Genomic DNA, 13,787 nt, shown 5'->3' on the forward strand with positions numbered 1-13,787 from the left:
GTGCAAATGCAAGACCTACAACTGCATGCAGACCTCCCTGATTTGGGAGCACACGTGTGGATGTCCATGAACATGGACCAGGTGAAAGTCAGACTCCTGATTTGAATAAATCAGTGCCAGATCCCTCAAGCTGTTGATTACTCCCTTTTAAGGTGCCAAATGCCTTCACCTACCACTGGAGTGACTGGCAGTTGAAGAGATCCCTCAAAGACCCCCCCAAAAAAAAGTTTGAGAAGGAATTTGTCAATCTGCTCCAGCTAAGCAGTTTAAATGTGACCACTTGATATTTTAAATCTGTTGAATATTCTATTCTGTTTCACCTAGTAATTTCAAGAACCACTTTGGTGAAATTCTGTGGCCTGTGTTAAGTAGGAGGTCAGACAAGATTATCATAATGGTTGTTTCTGGCCTTAAAATCTATTAATATAGCTGCACAATTTGGTAAACACAGTTTTTAAGTGGCCAGTCCAAAAACAGCTAAGCTGAAAACCAAAGAGTTCAAAGGTCTAAAATCATACAAGTAAAATTGCTAAGCATTGAGTTAAGTGAAAAATACACCTATACACAATGTTTACAAAAAGAAGCTTTGGCAAATAAATTTGCAGCTGATTCCCCATAGAGTAATGATTTGGAGGAAGACATTTTAAATTAAGGCAATCTTCTCCATAAATTATAGAACTTTTGTATTTACTGAGTACACTCTACCTGCCTCCAAACATGATTGTGAAATAGTCTCAATCACTACTTAGATCCACTTATAAAGAACCAGAAAAAATAATCATTCTGATTAATAGAGGTACAGAGTTACAAAATAAATGTGTAAGACACCCACTATCAATAGCCCAAACAAGTTTTTGTTACTGTAGCAACTAAGGATGTGGCTACCTTTTTGTTCAAGCTGAGATGGACTTCAGAAAAGTCTGCACTATTCTTGAGCACTGAACATAATTCATCAGGTTTCTCACCTAAGTATTACTGTGTGGCAATGTTGTAGGGCGTGCCACTCTAGCATGCACGCTTGCGGCCCGTCATGGCCCCGAAGGCTCACTGCACTCAGCAACCCTTGGATCTTTTCACACCAGATTAGTTCAACCACTCTTTGTGGGGTCTGATTTATTCATTCCTTCTGCAGAGAGCAACTCACTTATTTAGCTGCTCAAGTCCATGCCCTCTCTGGGTCCATGCAAGAGTCTCGGTCAACTTCCTACCCTGTACAGGAGGTACCAGCCCTTCTATCAGAGCTGGGCTGTACTTCAGACTATCCCTGTGTCCCTCTCCTTAGGACAGGAGCCTCCTAGAAATTCCTCCTTGGAGCTGGAGTTGTACTTTAGGCAGCTGTAGAGCCTCAGGCAGCTACTCCTCCACATGGCCCTTTTCCCAGTCAGCCCTTCCACTCTCAGGCAAGGAGAGTTCAAGCAGGCAGAACTTGCTCCACTGCTGTTTTCTCCCTGATAACTCAGGACCCTGGAGGAGCCTTCTTATTACCTGCTGTGTTCACAGGCATCTGCCCTGCTATGAAGGAGGCAGCATTTTATGCTGGCCCCTTCTCCCACCTCATTCTTTATTGGCTGGGTGAGAGTGGAGCCCCCACGCCCTCTCTGCAAGGCTCCAGGTCCTTAAAGACAAAGTAACAGGATTCCTTCTAAATGCTACTTCTTCCCAGGACCCAGTCAGTGCCAGTTTTACAGATGTTAGTAAGGAACAGGACTCAGCTAACTGGAGAAAGCACCTGTTTTAACAGTGCTGTACCAATGTAACAGAGGAGAATTCGGGCCATTACACGTAATGACAATCACTAAAAGACGTAAAGTCTGTGAAATTAGCTTAAAACTAGGTCTTTATATGGCAAACGTTCACATGGGGAATTCTCTTTCATTCACTCCTCTCCCTGTGCTGTATATAAACTAAACAAACAACAGTCACCACAGTTCCTCCTCCACTTGAGCACAAATTATAATTGACCATGTGCTTCACAGTAATCGCACTTTTACTTACATAGCTGAATAACCTACCTTGGAAAAGTTCGACTGCGAAGTTCCTTTATAAAGACTTGACTCCCATTCTGTACAGGTTTGACCTCTGTTGACTGCCCAGTATCGTGTTTATGCCAATTTCTTTTCTTTTTCACTGAAAGAGAGTGAATTGGACAGCACCATATGCTAAGTAGGGGATCTTTATTAAAACATTCTGTGAGAGAAAGTTCTTAGTAGTACTTTCTATGCAAGCCAAGAAAAGAGAAGCCCACTATGCAGCACTGTTAATTTTAACATTGTGTTCTGATTCACCATTAGACAATTACACTGTAGCCTGAAGATCTATTACATACTGAACCGTGTTCGTTTGTAACATCAGGGAAACCAGACGGATAATTACTGAGCTCTACGGCTATCACAAGCATTAAGCAAATGCAGGCTCTGGATAACATTTTGTACTTGCCAGACTACACACTTAATCTTTATTGTAAACTTCCCAAAAAATCATCTCTTCTGCTCTCTCAATTTGTAAGCATAGATCATTATGAACATGCTCTTTCTTTGCCACACATCTCCAAGGGCCTGAGCTAAAGTCAATGGAAGTCTTTTCATTGAATTCAAGTGGCTTTGGATCAGGCCCTAAATACAAAATGCCTCATTCTGGCAAGAAAATCTAGTATCCATGTTCAGTGTAAAAAGACGCAAGTTCACATCCAATCCAGTTTTTGGAGTGCCTTTCATTACCATGCTTCTAAATACAACCTACGTTGGTGGGGCAGAGCAGAATGCCCCTGGCTCATGCTCTCAGTGGATGACAGAAATTTAGGAAAGCTGATCAGGGAAATGGGATCAGCTGAAATATGCCAGTCAAATCAAGTCACATGTCAACTTGCTTCTGACTTTTCTTTTCAACAGTCACTTAACACTGGCCAAGAAGAACCATTCCAGTTTTTACCAATAATCAGCATTAAACCTCTCAGCTGCTCCTGCTTTTAGACTCACATGCGGTAGGAAATTACTGACATCAGAAATGCAGTCTCCCCTAATTTTAAGCTTTCTGCCCTCAGAATGTTTTGTATCCTGGGTTCATATTGTATCTAAAGGTGGGCAAGCTGGTTAGGATAAAATATGAAACCTGAGACTCCACGAAACCTCAAAGCAAACCCAAGCTATTCTTATGTTCAAACCAGTTTTCTGGAAGAAAGCCACCTGCCTCTATCACCATGACTGGACATGTGCCCTTCCACAGCCCTCCCTTTCCCCTCCCTCTCCCCCTACACTCACTTTTTGACTACCAAAGAGGCTGGGGAGATGGGAGGCCCAAACTATAACATCCTGAGACCTTGAAAAGCCACCTCTGTATGCTGGCCAGGACTTTGGAAGTAGAGACATCTACCGAAGAATCCTTCCCAGGTTTTGTACAACACATACTAGTTTTATTAGTTCCATGCTCCTCTCCAGCCTAGCTGGATATAGTCATTAAAGCTGCTAGTTCTTTATCTTAATGCCCATCAGGCTTAGTGGATTAGTTCAATACTCCCAGTAACATAGGAATCAACCCCAACATGTACACCACTCCCTCCCACTTTCCCTTCCCATGACCTCTACCCATCTCCCTACATTCTGGTTCTGTTCCGTATCAACTGGCCCAGCTAAACAAGTGTGTCAAGAAGAGAATTCTATCATACCCCTTTTATTTTTCCTCAAAATTGCCTAAATTTCTAGACAAAGTCATGAAGCTATAGATTATAATAAATACTCATTGCAACTCTTTTCAATCAGTACACTCTGAAATAACATTGTAACTTAGGGCAATATTTTCACAAAGGGCAGGTAACTCCTACTGAAAAATCTATAGATCCTTAATTCCCATTTGAAATCTCCTTCATAGATGCTGCATCATGTAGTGCAGCATTCCATCAGTACCAGCCAGTTTCTTTACTACATGTTTGTAAAATGTGTACCACAGTGAGGAATATTTGATTTGGGCTTCTGGGAACAACTGCAGCAGAAATGTAATATATAATTTAAAATTATAAACTACCAGAGCTGGCCAAAAAAAAATGCAGGGTTGTGTGGGGGATTGGCAAAGAATGCAGAAATATTTTTGCAAGACTTGTCCATCAAAATTTTGAATTTACAAAAAATTGTCATTGAGATACCACATTTTTCAACCAGCTCTAACAGCTATATTCTCTCACTTCTGTCTCAAGCTGAATACACTGCATGAATTCAGATGTATACTTAAACGTACATAAATATATTTAGAACCAAAGGACATCTATAAGCTCATTTTGTTATCTTTTGACTGACACTATTTCAAACATTTGATCCTGATTTCCCTTTTATTTATATCACTGTAACTTCATTGATTTCAGTGGAATTTCTCCTGATTTTCACTGGTGAGAAGGAAATCAGGCCAAATGTTTTCTCCTGCATTATGAAAATGAACCAAGCTTGTCTAAATAGAGCACTTAAATTTAAATAACAACATCAGAAATGTATTTGTGAACATGTATATTTTTCCCCCAAACAGAAGTATCTCCAAATTTCATTAAATCAAAATGACTTCAAATGTCACAAGCAATTTTCTGAAATAGTAGTCACCAAGTGACCTTGGTAAGGTGGAGAGTGTAAGAAAAGGAACATGATTTTTAAATTTGACATCTGAAGACCATACATCATGGAACGTGTTCACCAGAAATATAAATATATTTAAAATCCATGCAAGTTACACAACAGAGACAATCAGTGAATGTGCGCTTCTCTTTACTAGCCTTGCAATAATTAAATCTTGGCCGTGAATTATCGTATCTGGAACAACACCTACTCATTTAATACAAAATTGATACTGCAAGATAACTCAGCTAGTTTACACATATATTGCAACAGTTAACAACAAATGAAATTCATAATCTCATACAAGTCCGGGAACACGCTGCACACAACTGTTTGACAGAATAATTTAACAGAGGACCTGTTCCTGCTTTCACATCAAGACTGGCCCCTAATTTTTCCAGTCTGTTGCAGTTACACACACACCATCTGAAAGGGTGGAAGGATCACACCCTGACATTTCATTTTTGCAATGTGACTTATACTCCTTTTATTTTATGGCTATAAGAACCTACATAATTGTTTTTTTGGTTTTTTTTAATGTTCTTGAAAATTGCTGTTCATTTTGAGAAACTATAAACATACAGATCAAGAAAATTCAGTTTGTGATATTCCAGCAATAAACTAAGATTTCAGCACTAACGTTGCACATCTTTACACTATTGCACTCTAAAGACTGATTTTGTGATGTCATGATACGCTGTATCTTAGATACAACAGTGAAAAAAAAACCCATAGCATTGTTGTTGTAGTATGACACTCTACTTCTGCCACAGCTGTAACCACATATGTTTACAAGACTGTTGCAGTCGCAATGTTTTTGATACAGCACCTTTATATCTACCATACTGTGCAATACTGACTGTGAGAGACATATTGCCAAAGGCAGATTTTGTTAAGGAATGGAAAGCCAAGAACCTGCTTAAAGAATTAAAAGTTAGCTGTTATTTCAACTCCACTTGTCATAATTAGTATATTACTCTTGTAAACTTCTTATTGAAGCAGCCAGTGGTTGAATTCTAAGATTACGCCCCCATATTTTCTTATGTAATTTATATTTAATTCCTGATTACAGACTTACGCTTCTTCTGTCTGTTTTTTTTTCCACATTGAAGACTAGATGTCTTCCATCATTCATAATTTACAGCCAAGTGGAAGGAAGAAAAGCATCAAATACATTTTAACGTAACACAAGAATTTCACTCAGTCTAGAAAAATCATGCTTTATCTCCCACAATAAGACAATGACGGACCCTGCATATCTTCAGTCATACCACACCTCTTCAAGACAAGCCATTCTATTGCTAAATGATTCACTTTAAAGACGACTTGTAGTTATTTATTTGACCTACTCCTGATGTATGTATGTCACTACAAATTTGAGAAATAGGCAGGGTGAGGCTTTCAAACCCACCGAGAGGAAAATGAGGGTAATATTTTTCCTCTACGTGTTCTTAATTGTAGTTTGTTGCATAACAGCAACAATCTCTGCCAATTGGTAGCATATTTATAATAAAATGCTTTTAAATTAAGCATTTAATTTTTCACAATGATTGGGGGAAGGATATTCTAGTATAGTAAACAGAATTCTTTATTCATTTGGCCAAAGCAAAAACATCCTGCAGTTCTTTATCAGATAAAATCCCCACTCACATCAGCAATCTTTTCATACAGGTGGGAGTTTTGCCTGGGAAAGAACTAGCTCCCACAATGAACCCTCAAATTTTAATGGCCACCAAAATTGCCATTTAACCATATGTGCATGCCAGACATAATACAGTGTTTCTTATTCTTGTTATCAGAAGACAAAAGCCATAGTGTAATTATGATAAGTGACTGTATCAGATCTAGCTACCTAACCAGGAACTATTACAGCCTGTACCTAAGTGCCTTATTAATGGATTTTATTATCCTCAAGACCTTGGTGAGGTAGGAAAGTGTTATCTCCATTTTTACAGATGAGGGACTGAGCATGGGGTAGATGAAATGATTTGCCCTAGGTTACATAGGATGCCTGGGCTAGGCTAAGCAGGGAAATGAATTTACATGTCCCTAGTCCCAGTCCAAGCGCCCCATCTTTGTTACTCTTACTGTGTTTTGAATCCCATTGTAGCAGGATTGCCATATATAACATAAGAAACACACTTAAATTAAAATATATATTTTTATAACCAAACATTGAGAAACTAGCCATTGCTTAAACATAGAGAATCTACTTGAGATGGCGCAGGAATCAAGCAGATATACTTACAAGTAGACTTTCCATGGGTTTTCTCACAATTCGGACAATGATAGATGTCAATATCTGGCGCCTCCTCTTCTTCCACGCCAACACAACTGGAATATAAAAAAAAAATAGAGCAACCTCAGTCTGGCTCTAAAAGTGCAAATACACAAGGTGATCAAAATTTTAACTTTACAATTAATATGCAGGCTTGTTAATCACTAAGACTATATCAAGGCAAAATGTGACAAACCTCTGTGTGCATAAGGTCAGGTCAAATGTCACTGCAGCCTACACTGCTGGTCTAGTGCTGAAAGAGTTGTCTCCCAGACACTTGTTTGCCAGTTCAATAGGGGCCTCCCTTACAGAGTGGTAGAGACTCTGACTAAAATTTCTTTGCTCCATTCACAAAGACCACTTTAGCTGGCTGGGACAAAATAACATTCCCATCTACACACAGTTCTGGAAATTCAATCCATCCCAAAGACAATAAACAAAACACAAACCCTTTTACAAAATACCTATGGACAGTTGTTAGACACGAGGGCAATGTTGGCAAGTGGTAGAGACACAATAATATACAACACGCACAACATAAGTAGATTCTATCTCTGTTACAGTGTTATGAAGGAGAGAAGGAAAGGGTGACACACAAAGCTCACTGCACTTTTGGCTGCCAAAATAGGTTGTACTGTGGCAGCTGCTCGGAACACCCACTGAGATTATTTTGGATGTCACAACATATGTAACAATACAGTGCAGCCTGCGGGCAAGCTGTGTGAATGCAATCCAATGGCAGACCAGAGCGCTAGGTGGAAAACAAAACTAAATTACAAAGGAACGAAGTACCCAAGATAAGAAGTTGTTGTACAGTCAAAGTAGGGAGCAGCCAGCCAAATAATCGAACTCCACACGGAGCAAAGGCAAACAGGATTTTTTTCATGCTTATTCTGCCTAAAACAGCCCAGACTATGTAAGGCAAATTTGAAGCACAGAAAAGAGAACTTCAGTCCTCCATGAATCAGGCAGGGATCCTAAAGCTAAAGCCCCCCATTCCTTCTTCCACAGAAATTGTGCTCAGCACAGGACCCAGGCAAGGGGAGAGACAAAGGTAGATCTATACCATCTTTGCCTTGATCCCCTGGGCTGCAAGGGACTAGTTCAGTCCCCAACCTAAATTAGTCTCAGGATTCCTCTAACATACACTACGCCCCCTATGCCAGAGGAAGGCGGATGGGCTAGATCCAGGAATCTCTTCAGCTGTAGAGCTCCGGTGGTACAAAGGGGACATACTGTGGGTCAGAATCTGATCCACAATCGTTAACTGACTATTGGTAAAGCTGAGTGCATTCTGCCACTATAAAAATGAGTGAACTTCCCTTTCACAGAGATAGGCAATAGGGGTTTGTCACAGTGCCAATAAAATGATGTTCTCCCAAGTCACTCAACTACATCGGTACCAGCATGGGCCATCTCCTTGTAATATCTGGGGAAGGAGGAGAGTCTTACTAAAACCTAGATGGAGAAATATTTGACTCCTGAAATGCACTAAAGCCCTAACTGCACTAGTGTTTGCAAAAATGTGCCTGAAACCATTTCTGAAACCCAGTTTAACACAACTCACATCCATATCTAACATGATGACAAACCCTGTGACTACCACATTAAAAACATCTGCACTAGGAGGTGGTCTATAGCATGGCTTCCTTTAGCATGGTTATTGACTAGCATCTCAAAAAATGTTGTCCAGTTTCTGCTAGAAATCTTCTTGACTGTTTTTCAACAGTTGCACTAACAAAATGTGACTCGCTATGTGGACAGCATCCCAGGCTCATTCAGAGCTGAATTGTATATGTTCATCTAGTCTCTGCAACCAAAATAATACAAAACATGCTTTTCCACTGAAAGAACCCTAAATAATGTGAATGCTAAAAAAGTTATAATAGTGCAAGGGAGAGGAGAAGTGGATCAGTGCAAAACAAGTTCTACCACATTGGCCAATATGTTTGAAGGTCCAGCCCCTGAGTTGTATTGCTAGCATCATCTGGTTGGTATGGCAATAAAATTTTTTGACTCCTCTGTAAAAATATAGATATGGCTGTATCTGTTGGCATTGCTCTAATACTTCAACAAATACAAAAGAAATTGATCTCTTTAACTTGTACGTACAGAAAAAAATTAAGGACAGGAAAATTATCACAGTAATCCAGATCATTAGGGTCAAGGATTTTACAGGCAGTAAAATGCCAGATTAGCCATCAGAGAATTTAAACAAAGCTCATAAATTAGCACAAGTAAAACAGAAATGTAGCATTCATATCTCCAAAAAGCTGCATTAGCTGCTTATGCTACTGCTTTCAACTTGTCAAGGTTAGTAAAGGTATGGATTAGGCTCTAAAGTGGTGCTTTGAAAAGTTTATATTTAGCTACACTAAGCAGCCGAGAACAGGCTTACCTTGCTTTATGAAGAGGTATGAAAAGCTACTAATAATGGGGCTAAGACTCGAGTATATGGAGGGACCTGTTGCTCTTAGGGCAGGAAAAGTTATTTAAGGAGAATCAAACAGGAAAATAAGAATAATGTATAGCAAACAGGATCAGGCTTCACCCTCACACTGACCCTAGATAAACAGGGTACCGGAGGTAATAGACACCCATATATGATAACGCCTGAATATTGGGACATGTGGTCATCTTACCTAGGGTATGGTCTCTGCACAAGGGTTTGCATATTTATATTTACTAAGGCTCAGATTCTGCCACATTCATTGCATGGAGCAGTACCTTACTCCAAGAGTAGTTCCACTAATGAGTAAGGGGACAAAATCTGGCCCTAAAGTCCCAGAGTGCCTTGCTGCATTAATTCAGACCTTTATCCCAACTCGGGGCTACTCTAGGAGCCCCGTCCTCTCACTGAATAGTGCCTTGCTCCACAAATAATCCCACTGACGTCAACAGGATTATTCATGGGGGAAGGTACTATTCCATATGAATAAAGCCTTCCATTCATGACATGTAGACACCACCACGCCCTAAAACCTCATCTACACTATAGAAGGCTAGTTAAAAACGGTTTCCTCCAGTGCTGCCAGCAATTCAGCTGCACTAACTTACCCCCTGTAACCTCATTTTGGCTAAAGAACTTGACTTTAGGGATGGGGAACCAATGTAGATTTCAAAACTTTCTGCAAAATTAATATGGGTTCATTAACTGCTTTCCCTTTTAACACCTTATTTTTCTCAAGAGTGACGTCATTCTTTAAAAACGTGTTTTTCTAGCTAAAGGAAATCCTCTGCTCTATAGAAGAGCCCTCCTAAAATGCGGCTGGCATGAGTGCCTGCTGTGCACTGTATTTATTTTTTCATGAGCATCTTTTCTTGCCCCTCTCTGTGCCTTTTTGCACAGTCTCTTTGTATCTGTTTGTCATGCTTCTCCCTGCTGCTTCTCTCCCCACCCCCCATCTCTCTTAAGAGAGAAGCGCAATTCCCAGTGCTTGGGTCAGACATTTGACCTCCACACATATAGCGATCAAGTGGGTTCAAAGGTAGACAAAGTGAGATCAGATGTAACAAGTGTGATAGCAGACTGCAACCAAAGGCCATGCTATAGTGATTCCCACATCAGTCTATTGCTATGGAACCTGGGCATGATAGCACCAACACAAAGAACAGTGGCAGCCTTGACCTATTATGCATATGAAGAGATGCAATCAGATCATACATGAGAGGTTCTGCAAAGCAACTGCAAATCCGGCACTGAAACGACAGTTATAAAAGCGCAGCCAAAGCCGAAAACAGCACAGGGAACTGGAATCCTGGCCAATATCCTGGGACCACAGCAGCTGCCAGCCTCCTCACTGTCTATTCCCCACTTCCAGAGGCTATGACTGCAAGGAGGCCACAAGCTGGCTTCTTCTTACTCTGTGCCATACTGCTCCTTTAACTGCTTGGAATGCTTGCAGCTGAAGTCCAGGAGCTGGTTTTCAGAGAGGGAGCAGACAGCAGAGTGGCTTCACAAGAAGATAGATGAGAGTAAGGGAGCAGAGCCCTGCTGTTTCCCAGGACTGGGGACGGAAGCAAGAGACAGCGCAGTCTCTGAGGTGCTGCTTCTTTAAGGGAACAAGAAGCAACAGAGGGTGCAGCAGCAGGAGGTGGAGCTGGGAAGCAGCACTCTGGGCAACAGCAGATTTATTTGCCTCATTGGTCTGAGAATCAGTTTTAAAAAGCCTATAAACACTGTGGAACAATATGTTCACGTCTCAGCAGGATTCTCTCAGCTCCCAAATCACACACAGAGTACCATGCAGATTACCCTTCTGAAAGAGACCTTTTCAAGTGTGGTACTGTTTGCAATGCAAGGACACCTAGGGTCCACCTAATTATCACACACAGACCCACTTATGCGTGCAACTAGATACCTACTACAACTGTGCACACAATCACCATGACTCCATGGCCTAATAAGGTATTGGTAGATCCCTAGGCAGTCCCCATTTCTCTGGCTTATGAGCTGTCCCTTGCTACATTTTTGACATGGTGACAATTACGAAGATTTGCAGGACTGGACATGTCCTCCTTTTGGAAGACACCAGGTTCCCCAAGCAAATGCAGAGACAGTGAACTTTTAATTGGTGAAGGATCAAGAGGAGGGAAAGAAATGCTCCTGAGATGTCCTGAAAAAGAACCTCATTCATTGTGACATTGATATTAACATGTGAGATGCTACAGCAGTAAACATGTCAGTTGGGGACCAAGGAAACATCTGGTGCAGAAAGTTACGCTGATGTAAGGCATGCTGGTCAGGCAACAAGACAACAGGGTTCTTCCCAAGAAAAGAGAGAGAGAGAATCTTATAAATTCAGCTAAAAAAAATGCTATTCCATTTTCTTGCCCAACCTGTAGAAAAGCCGGCAAAGATAGAAAAGGACATTAACCATCTATGTGTCTAAAACATTTTCTTGTTAAATCAGTTTCCTTTAGTGTGAAGGACAACCAGGCTGGGGAGATTTTAATCATATGTTTAAAGTTGTAATGATATTGAGGCTTTGTAAAACCTGTTTGAAATTTGTGCTATTGCATCTTTCAATTAAAATTTAAATCCCGTTATAGGCAGGGTATCTTATTTGAATTTTACAAAACTGCTGTAGGTAAAAAATAAAATAGAAAAAAAAATTAAGGCCCTGATCCTGCTATCATTTAAGCAGGTACATAACATGCTAAAAGTTAACCAGATGCAGAAATGTTTGCAGGATAATGGGCTGAAATTGTATTTTAATTAAAAATTTCTCTCTTAATGGTACAAAATCTTAGTCATCTCAAAACAAAATTGCTTCACTGTTAACAACAAAAAGTTGTTTAGACTTTCGATGCACTAACAAAGTTATTGTGACCTTTTTTATACAGACCCAAATTTTTCAAAAATATTAGCCTAAAGTTAGGCTTCTAAACCCATATTTAGGCACCTATGTATAGGATTTTCAAAAGCACTTAAGTGATTTAGAAGCCCAAATCTCATTGACTTCAAACTGCATCCCCCTCAGAAGAGTATATTCTAGCCCAGGGTAAGGCAACCTATGACACGGGTGCCGAAGGCGGCACATAAGCTGATTTTCAGTGGCACTCATACTGCCCGAGTCCTGGCCACCAGTCCAGGGGGCTCTGCATTTTAATTTAATTTTAAATGAAGCTTCTTAAACATTTTAAAAACCTTATTTACTTTACATACAACAATAATTTAGTTATATATTATAGACTTATAGAAAGAGACCTTCTGAAAACATCAAAATGTATTACTGGCACGCAAAACCTTAAATAAGAGTGAATAAATGAAGATTCAGCACACCATTTCTGAAAGGTTGCCAACCCCCATTCTAGCCAAAGCATTTCAGCTTTCCTGACTCGAGGAAGCTCAATGTAGTGGAAGGTGACGCTGGTTGCAAATATAGCATGAGGGATTTGCTTGTCAATTTTTTGAGTCTATAGTGTTTGCACAAGCCCTGGACAGGTCTTTTTCAGCACAGAAGCATTTTAAATGTGAAACTTCTTAATAAAAGAAACTGTGTAAAATCTTGTATTCTACTAACAATTCAGAAACAAACACAAGTAAAAAAATGTTAGCAATTTTAGCAACATAAATAAAAAGTCTGATTTTAAAAAATATTTAAATAAAAAAACTGATTTTTTTAAACAAATTCATATTTGAATCCACCCTGAGGACAATTCTTGGTAACAAAACCTGCAAAGCTACATTACATTTTAGAGCTCTTAGCACAGAAGCGGGCCCTTTGAAGTAGTCTTATTACCTCACCCCCATTCTAATAAAGCAATATAGTAAAGAAATAGTGTGACTTCTTAGGACGCTAACGGCTCACTTTTGAACCAATTATATTACAGTTGCCTCAGAACACACTTACGTGTGTCATTTTCACCTGTTCACTTTCAGATGTGATCAGTCTCTTCTGGTGCGTATTGTATTACACTCTAGTATTCCCTGGCACCTAATATTTGTCAAATAAACTATTTTACAATGGGGGGGGGTTGTCACTTATATTATTCAATTAGCTCTATAAGCAGATCAGGCAGTATTCACTGCATCAGTTGTTGAATAAATTGTTCATGATTTTTTAATCTGACTAGCATAAGATGTATAAATCAATACAAGCCTCCTGGGTCTGTATTCTGCTAATTTAATTAAAACTTATTTTTAACTCTTTTCTGCCTCACCAAAATAGGGCGAAAGGCCTACAGACTTTGAATGCTGTCCTACAACAGGCACTTCACTCTTAATTTCACAGGACTCCAGAAAGATGTGTGTCTTGTTCTCACGCTGAATCCTCCCATCCCCAAGTAGTAACACTGAGGGCTTGTCTACATCACAAAGTTGCAGCGCTGGTGAGGGGGTTACAGCGCTGCAACTTAGGAGGTGTACACATCTGCAGGGCATCACCAGCGCTGCAACTCCCTGTTTGCAGCGC

At 40.0% G+C, this 13,787-nt stretch overlaps 1 protein-coding gene across 1 annotated transcript in view; it reads right to left on the minus strand.

Moving 5' to 3' along the window:
* PHF2 (PHD finger protein 2) overlaps positions 1-13,787 on the minus strand; it is a 143,582-nt gene that overhangs the window by 58,454 nt on the left and 71,341 nt on the right. The window contains 2 exon segments of the mRNA XM_030570475.1: positions 2,013-2,127; positions 6,841-6,926. Coding sequence (XP_030426335.1) covers positions 2,013-2,127; positions 6,841-6,926 — 201 coding nt within the window.

The sequence above is a fragment of the Gopherus evgoodei genome, chromosome 7 (assembly GCF_007399415.2).
Source record: "Gopherus evgoodei ecotype Sinaloan lineage chromosome 7, rGopEvg1_v1.p, whole genome shotgun sequence".
NCBI lineage: Eukaryota > Metazoa > Chordata > Testudines > Testudinidae > Gopherus > Gopherus evgoodei.